This window comes from Lampetra planeri, chromosome 36, assembly GCF_965212315.1.
Source record: "Lampetra planeri chromosome 36, kcLamPlan1.2.h2, whole genome shotgun sequence".
In the NCBI taxonomy this organism is placed as follows: domain Eukaryota; kingdom Metazoa; phylum Chordata; class Hyperoartia; order Petromyzontiformes; family Petromyzontidae; genus Lampetra; species Lampetra planeri.
Window position 1 is genome coordinate 8,461,981 of NC_136142.1, and position 9,883 is coordinate 8,471,863.

At 45.3% G+C, this 9,883-nt stretch overlaps 1 protein-coding gene across 2 annotated transcripts in view; it reads left to right on the forward strand.

The window, feature by feature from the left end:
• The window catches only part of LOC144730758 (solute carrier family 2, facilitated glucose transporter member 1-like), a 103,592-nt gene extending 94,041 nt beyond the window's left edge, over nt 1-9,551 (forward strand). For both annotated transcript variants that reach the window (XM_078611496.1, XM_078611497.1), the window contains exon 11: nt 441-9,551. In XM_078611496.1, coding sequence (XP_078467622.1) covers nt 441-653 — 213 coding nt within the window. In that variant the 3' untranslated portion in view covers nt 654-9,551. The remainder of the gene's footprint in view (nt 1-440) is intronic.
• Nucleotides 9,552-9,883: the final 332 nt, after the last annotated feature.

Sequence of the window (9,883 nt, forward strand, 5' to 3'; positions counted from 1 at the left end):
TACTGATGATGATGATGACGACGACGACTACGTTAGTGATGCTGATGATGTTGTTGGTGATACTGCTGATGATGATGATGACTACGTTGGTGATGCTGATGACGTTGTTGGTGATGCTGATGACGATGTTGGTGATGCTGATGACGTTGTTGGTGATACTGCTGATGATGATGCTGATGACGTTGTTGGTGATGCTGATGACGTTGTTGGTGATGCTGCTGATGATGCTGATGATGTTGTTGGTGTGTCCCCCAGGACCTCACGGACCCCTACGTGTTCGTGATCTTCGTGGTGCTGATGACTACGTTGGTGATGCTGATGATGATGATGTTGGTGTGTCCCCCAGGACCTCACGGGTCCCTACGTGTTCGTGATCTTCGTGGTGCTGATGACTACGTTGGTGATGCTGATGATGATGATGTTGTTGGTGTGTCCCCCAGGACCTCACGGGCCCTTACGTGTTCGTGATCTTCGTGGTGCTGCTCGCCCTCTTCTGCCTCTTCACCTACTTCAAGGTGCCCGAGACGAAGGGCCGCAGCTTCGAGGAGATCGCCGCCGCCTTCGGGGGCGACGCCGCCGCCACCGCCGCCGCCGGCACGCGGCCCCACGACAAGGAGGAGGCCCACGGCCTGCAGTCTGAGTCTCAAGTCTAGCGGGCTCACTCGCTCGCTCGCTCAGTCACACACTCACTCGCTCGCTCAGTCACACACTCACTCACTCACACACTCACACACTCACTTACTCGCTCACACTCACTCACTCACACACTCACTCACACACTCGCTCACACACGCACTCACTCACACACTCAGTCAGACTCACTCGCTCACACATACTCAGACGCACACACTCACTCACACACTCAGTCAGACTCACTCGCTCACACACACACTCACTCACTCACACACTCACTCGCTCACACACTCACTCGCTCACGCACTCACTCACACACTCACACATTCACTCACTCACACACTCACTCGCTCACACACTCACTCGCTCACGCACTCACTCACACACTCACACATTCACTCAGTCACACACTCACACACTCACTCACTCGCTCGCTCACTCACACACTCACTCACTCACACATTCACACACGCACTCACTCACACACTCACACACTCACTTACTCGCTCACACTCACTCACTCACACACTCGCTCACACACTCGCTCACACACGCACTCACTCACTCACACACTCACACACTCACTTACTAGCTCACAAACTCAGTCACTCACTCACACACTCACTCACACACTCAGTCAGACTCACTCACTCACACATACTCAGACGCACACACTCAGTCACACTCACACACTCACACATACTCAGACGCACACACTCATTCACACACTCAGTCAGACTCACTCGCTCACACACTCACTCACTCACACACTCACTCGCTCACGCACTCACTCGCTCACGCACTCACTCACACACTCAGTCACACTCACTCGCTCACGCACTCACTCACACACTCACTCACAAAGACAAAAATCCCCCGCATAGCCTGAACACTTACACTCACTTGTACACACACGCATTCACTCACTAATACACACACACACGCACACACTCACACACTCACTAACTCACTCACTAATACACACACACACACTCACACACTCACTCACACACTCTCACTCACTCACACAAAGATCCCCCTTGTCACTTACACACATGCACACATGCACGCACACACATATAGACACACGCGCACGCACGAGACGTGCAAGCTGCAGTCCGAGTACCAAGTCTCTCCGACTCGCACAAAGACAAAGATACCCCGTATAGCCTGTGACAGACTGTCTGGGCAAGTGCTGTTAGTGAGCAGCACCTGTGAAGGCCGGGACGGTACACGAGGAGGTGGTGTGACCGGTCCCATATAAGTGCACGTCAATACACACGTGTCAACACGTAAACATAGACACACATATATATAAACAGTATATCACACGCAAAGACAAAGATACCCCGTATAGCCTGTGACAGACTGTTGGGGGCAAGTGCTGTTAGCGAGCACCTATGAAGGCCGGCACGGCACACGAGGGAGTTGTGTGGCCAGCACCACGCCCGGCCGCCTTTGTCTCCCCTGTTGTTTACACACCGCACCAGCTACTCATTTGAGGCTGAGTCTACTTGGGGAGGAGACCCTGGACCGATTTGAGATGCGAATCGCCACTGGCGTTAGTCGTGCCGGGGAGTCGAACTCGGCTCTCCGGCTCTGCAGCTCATGACGGCGTGGTGGTGGCCTCACAACCCCCTCGCCTTGAACAGGTGCTCGTTATCTCCGTGGTTCTTTCGGTAAAGTCACGTAGAAGGGAAATAATAAAATAATAAAAAATTAAACATGATAGGAGAAAATTCTCACGACGTTTCGGCCACAACGCAAGCAGCCGTCCTCAGGTGAAGAACAGGTCTGTCGGGAAGACAGCGTCTGAATGAAACACCACCAGGCTTGGCAGCGTATACTTAAGCTGGGTTAGAGGGGGGAAGGGTGGCCTTGACAAATGAATTTGCATATCAAGAGGAATTTAGCATATTTATGGGAAATGCAGATATTGGATTAGTCACTACTTGTGAAATGCGTAGGAGGTGGGGGGGGGGTTCAAAGTCATATTATGCCCGTGCATTGTATAGGATTAGCAGGATTAGCAGGTGGTTGCTAACAGCACTTGCCCGAATAGTATGCTAAATTTCGATTTAAAGCTTCAGACTCTGTCTTCTCGACAGACCTGTTCTTCACCTGAGGACGGCTGCTTGCGTTGTGGCCGAAACGTCGTGAGAATTATTTTATTATGTTTTATTTTTAATATTTTATTATTTCCATTCTACGTGACTTTACCAAAAGAACCAAGAAGAGAGTATGCTAAAGCTATACAGGGCAAGGGGGCGTCTTTGACCCCATATTGTGTATACATGCATACACATTGCTATAATTTCCAGGCACGTACACAGACAGGTATGCACATATCGTGAAGAGACGCGTTCGTAAAAACCAACCTTCAGTAGCTGTGCGTGCACGGTGGCCGACCGTGGCCGCTACTAAACCCTTTAGCGGAATGACAAAGTTCACCTTGAGCACGTGATGCGGACGTGCCGATGGGAAGAGTTCCCCGTCCCGAGGACGAGATCCGAACAGAAACCTCAGAATTTTTTTTTTTATCCCTGGAGGAATCCGCTGAGCCGTGAAGCTCTTTACGCAGCACTGGTGTCAGAAAGTTGCAACGGCAACAAACAGTCCATGCAAAGTATTGGAAAAGGTAAGAAAATCACTAAAAATAAACACGTAAAATACATATAATATACAGCGACTACCCTACTTAGGAACATTCGACTTTCGAACTTTAAGAGATACGAACAAACCTGTCCCCGTATGTCCCAGTTCAACCGCCGCGTAATAGATGGCGGTGGTGGCATCTACATCTGCAGAACGTGAAGAACCAGTGGCATCTACATCTGCAGAACAGGAAGAACCAGTGGCATCTACATCTGCAGAACAGGAAGAACCAGTGGCATCTACATCTGCAGAACAGGAAGAACCAGTGGCATCTACATCTGCAGAACAGGAAGAACCAGTGGCATCTACATCTGCAGAACGTGAAGAATCAGTGGCATCTACATCTACAGAACGTGAAGAACCAGTGGCATCTACATCTGCAGAACGTGAAGAACCAGTGGCATCTACATCTACAGAACGTGAAGAATCAGTGGCATCTACATCTACAGAACGTGAAGAACCAGTGGCATCTACATCTGCAGAACGTGAAGAACCAGTGGCATATATATCTGTAGAACATAAAGAACCAGTGGCATCTACATCTGCAGGACGAGAAGAACCAGTGGCATCTTCATCTGCAGTTCAGGAAGAACCAGTGGCATCTACATCTGCAGAACGTGAAGAATCGGTGGCATCTACATCTACAGAACGTGAAGAACCAGTGGCATCTACATCTGCAGAAGGTGAAGAACCAGTGACATATATATCTGTAGAACATAAAGAACCAGTGGCATCTACATCTGCAGGACGAGAAGAACCAGTGGCATCGTCATCTGCAGTTCAGGAAGAACCAGTGGCATCTACATCTGCAGAACGTGAAGAACCAGTGGCATCTACATTTGCAGAACGAGAAGAACCAGTGGCATCTACATCTGCAGAACGTGAAGAACCAGTGGCATCTACATCTACAGAACGTGAAGAACCAGTGGCATCTACATCTGCAGAACGTGAAGAACTAGTGGCATCTACATCTTCACAACTTGAAGAACCAGCGGCATCTACATCTACAAAACACGAAGAACAACTGACATCTACATCTACCGGAGATCATACAGCTTCTAAAGCCATTCCCATGCGTTTAGTGTACACGCTGTACAACGTGTTACGAACAGAGACTTCTGGAAGCTAACTCGATCGTACGTAGTGGAGCCCCCTGGATGAGTTCAAGTTGCATCGGCACACCAATTACCGAGCCTGGGAAAAATTAACCCGTAAAAACAAAGTTTTTCACTATAAATCCTTTATATGCGTGGCGGCTAGAGTCCTCTCGTCCTCTGGCTTGAGATGGCTGCCACCTATGGGTCAGATGATTGCCTGCCACCATTACGCACTTGGTAATTAAATATAATTTATTTTTTCCAAAAAAGTATAACATTTTGGTTATACACGAAAATAAATTGTCACGCACAACGAGTCTGTGTGCAAAATTTTCAGCTCGATTGGATCACGGGAAGTGGGTTAAAAAACGACCGAAAGATTTGCACGGTCGTAAGCGCGCAAGCAAGCCCGCAAGTGAACTTAATATAAAGGATTTAAAAAGCAGCAAAACAGCGGCAAGAACAGTCCCAGAGTGCACCGAGGCAACACGCAGCAGTCGTGCCTCAATCACATTGAGCATTGAACTGGAACTATCGATACTGCCCGGGTGAGGATCAAAGTTACGATTCACACAATTTGTGGTTTCCAGCACTCGCTGTTTGGCCATACTTCACCATTGCTGGTCAATGCGGGTTTGGTGAAGAATGGGGGGATTGTCCACAGCCACGACCACCACCACAACCACCACCACAACACGTGGGCATGGAGTTCACTCAACCAATCGGAAAATGACAAAGTGATTGATACATCAACCAATCAGAGAGAGAGGGGAGGGGGGGAAGGTGTTGACCCAACCGTTCGGGGAGTGGTGAGTTTCACACGTCAGATTTCGCGACCAGTTATCCATAATAGAGGTTTTTGGGTTGGATATCGTAAATATAAATGTGTCGTTAAATCCGCCACCACCCAACACAGCCATTGATTAATGTAATAGTCTATGAGGGGAATATCTTCTATATTTTACCGTTTTCGACTTATTCATATTTGAACATCATAAAATTCAGAATTTTTTTGTTCGTTAAAAACCGCTTGAATCCTAAATATCTCAAAAATAATGAAAGAGAGAACAATGGTTGCCGTTTTAATGTTATTTTCTGCTTAACGCACTATCAAAGTAAAAAAACGCACTCATATCTTCAACGGTTTCTGAACGACACCACTTGAACAAACATGTTTAATGGGCAATCTTGATTTCAAGCTTTCGTGACTGCAGGAATCCGTACTCTTCGGTTTATGGGGCGCTTAAAATCGAGACTGGGTAGCCTTCAAATGGCAAATCTCGGATTTTGTGTCCTAAAAGTTACCAATGTACCAAATTTCAGCTTTCAATCTTGTTGCGAAGTACCACCGAGGGTTTTTTGAGACGTGCATATATAGTACATACACACAGATTAAGGTCTTTATATTTATATTGATAGCAGCGCCGGGAGACGGAGTCGAACCTAGTCACCCGCCACCTCTGGATCGATGATCATTGTTTGTTTATCGCACTGCGCACGAACTGTGCTGTACTCTGATGCCCCCTGCTGGTGACATATTCGTGGCCTTAAAAGGGATTAGGGGGAAGTAGTAATATGTTTTACCCTTTTATCTGGCAACAAAACTGACACCTTGATACAAGGGATCATGTTTGCATTAACCACAACACTTGCGGTCAAAATGCAAACAAAAAGACAACTCTGATAATGTATGCACTGTCCTTGAAATTGATTGGTCCACGCCCGAGACAGCTTTTCTTAGAGCCTAGTCTCACATGGTGTTGGACCAGATGACGCCAAAAGGCGCCTTTTGGCGTCATCTGGGCTCTAAGAAAAGCTGTCTCGGGTGTGGACCAATATCTTGCTACTGGCAAAGGAGGTCTCATAATGGATGAGGGCGAACCTATAAAATGTAATAGTCGACGTTTCAGACGATGGCCCTTCATAGCACATGGCCAATTTCCCGAAGAAGGTTCATTGCCCGAAACGTTGCCTATTACCTATTCATATATGCTTTGACGTATATGCTCTGAATTGTGTTTTCTTCTTTTAGGCCACTTGTGATTTTTTGTATTGCCGGATGTGTTGAGTGTTGTTGTTTTTGTTGTTGTTGTTGACGTTTCGTCTTTGTGCACCACTGCCAACGCAGCAGCAGTAATAACAGTAGTAGCAGCAGCAGCAATAGCAACAGTAGCAGCAGTAGCAGCAGCAGTTGAACTTTACTTGCGATCGCAGCCCGCGCGCGTCAGAACGTCGACGGGACGTTAGGAAATGAAAGACGCAAAGCCCCACGGGAGTGAGACTGTGGGCACGTGACCCTAACTCTGGGCCGCGTGGTAAACCCACAGAGACACACAGAGATACAGAGACACCCATAGAGATGCATAGAGACATGTAGAGATACATCAAGACTTATAGAGATACACAGAGACTTATAGAGACACACAGAGACTTAGAAAGATAGATAGAGACTTATAGAGATACATATAGACATGTAGAGATACACAGAGACGCATAGAGATACATAGAGACATGTAGAGATACATCAAGACTTATAGAGATACACAGAGACTTATAGAGACACACAGAGACTTAGAAAGATAGATAGAGACTTATAGAGATACATAGAGACATGTAGAGATACACAGAGACGCATAGAGATACATAGAGACATGTAGAGATACACAGAGACGCATAGAGATACATAGAGACATGTAGAGATACATCAAGACTTATAGAGATACACAGAGACGTATAGAGATACGTAGAGACGTATGGGGATACATAGACACCCACATTGGTACCGTACATAGACACCCATACAGATGCATTAAAGACAAGTCCACAGTAGTAGGAGTGCGACTGTGGACATAGAACCCTAACTCTGTACTGTGTAGTAAACTCATAGAGACCCACAGAGATACACAGAGACTTCTAGAGATGCATAAGATACACGCCCGCGTTTGTTTTTAAATAATATATGATGACATACATTAGACTTTTTTTACAATACGCACCTCCAATTAGCACGGTTGGTTACGTAGGGTGCGAAAGAAGTTCAACACACATACATACATAGATACCCATATAGACTTATATTTTATACTCTTAGGGTTTTCGGTAAAGTCACGTAGGTAAAAAATAATAAATAATATAATTGAAAAAATAATAGAAATAAAATAATAAATCACGACGTTTCGGAGGCAACACAAGTCTCCGTCATCAGGTGGGACCGTCACAGCTAAATTTACTGTCTCAAGTGAGGCAGGGATTCCAAGAGACGAGCTCTTAAATACAAGTTAAGGGGGGAGGGGCTTATCTGAATGTGGTAGCCAATCAATGGAACGTGGGGGGGGTGGGCGGGGCTACAAGAGAACAATCGGTGTACCTCGACCTAAACAGGTAGATATATTAATTAAGAGATATTAATTAAGAGATATTAATTAAGAGATATTAATTAAGAGGTATTAATTAAGAGATATTAATTGAGAGATATTAATTAAGAGATATTAATTAAGAGATATTAATTAAGAGGTATTAATTGAGAGATATTAATTAAGAGATATTAATTAAGAGATATTAATTAAGAGGAGTGCGATTTTGGCCATGCAACCACTCTGGAACCATATGGGAAACCCCGTAGAGACACATAGAGACCCGTAGAGACACATAGAGCTACACAGAGACTCATATAGACGCGCAGATGTACACACTCACAAATTCCGATTTAAAGCTTTTGTGACTGCAGGGATTCATATTCTTGGTTATTTCGGTAAAGTCACGTAGTAGGGAAATATAATAAATATAAAAATAAAAATTCTCACGACGTTTCGACTGCAACACAAGCAATCATCATCCCATAGATATACATAGAGACACATAGAGACACATAGAGACCCATAGAGATACATAGAGACACATAGAGACCCATAGAGACACATAGAGACACATAGTGACCCATAGAGACCCATAGAGACACATAGAGATACATAGAGACACATAGAGATACATAGAGACACATAGAGATACATAGAGACACATAGAGACACATAGAGACCCATAGAGTTACATAGTGACCCATAGAGACACATAGAGACATATAGAGACATATAGAGATACATTCAAGACAAGCCAGAGTCGTGCCATTGTGGAAATGCAACCAAAGGCTACGGACCGGCACCTTAAACCCACTCTGGTCTGCACTTCTTCAATGGATCACGAGTGGGAGTGGGAGGAGGAACAACAACGGACACGACACGAACTCTCTCTCTCTGCTGAAGCCCTCTCTCTCTCTCTCGTTGTGGCCAACAGCAACAGCAGCAGCAACAGGAATACCCCCACATGGGCATTGAACCCCCGAACGTACTGCTGCACATACACAAGATAATAACACTGGTCAACACACTTTTTCTGGCATAAGGTATTCCAACGGTTTTATGGTAATCTTGGGGTGCTGATTCCAAATCTGGCAGTTTTTGTCTATAACATCAGGTTTTTGAGATCTCAAATATTGCATTTTCAATAAAAACTGCAGAAGAAAAATATAAATAAATGTGGATATCTACATAAAATGATATTATAAACACACTATCCTAAAAATACAGCACCATATTTTAACACTAAAGCAGTCACTGACTCGCAACAACTTGCAATCATAAGTGACAGAGTTAATTTCGGGTAAAATCAATGAAAATGGGGTATGCCGATAGCATAAAAATGAGATGTGATAGAGCAAATCTGAGATCAGATTTGGAATCAGCACCCTGAAATTAGTCTAGAACAGCTGCAAAAGTCCAGGCCAGAAAAACATGTTTTTTTTTTGTTGACCAGTGTCATTGCTACAGAGGGAAATAATTGCGTGGCCCCTGCACCGGCGGTGGAAATTCCACATTCCCATGGGCGGCGGCAGTTCGATCTCTCTGGAGATCCGCTGTTGATGGCGTACAGCACAGCGGTGTAACTCGGCGCTTGAGATGCAATATTAGTTCAACAATAGTTAGGGGAGTTTGCATTTTTTTTTGTCGTTGCAAACTTAAAATAAAGGTTTTATATGAAAATATAATATTAATAACAGTAATAATACAGTACCCATGTTTCTTAGCTGTGAAGTGGAGTTGTATATGCAGTATTATTGGTTAAAATATATGTGTTATCATATCACTTATTATTAAAACGAGTCTGGTTGTAGTATGTGTCTGTGTGAGACTTGAAATATCCGGACAGTCCCATCGGTGACGTCCTCGGCAGGCAAGGCTGCGTCAGCTGGGTCATGTAGACCGCATGCCCAGCCACCGCATGCCCAGCCACCGCATGCCCAGCCACCGCATGCCCAGCCACCGCATGCCCAGCCACCGCATGCCCAGCCACCGCATGCCCAGCCACCGCATGCCTGAACAGAATCTGTTTATCTTCTTGGTTCTTTCGGTAAAGTCACATAGAAGGGAAGTAATACAATAATAAAAATAAAACATAATACAATAATTCTCACGAGTTTCGGCCACAACGCAAGCAGCCGTCCT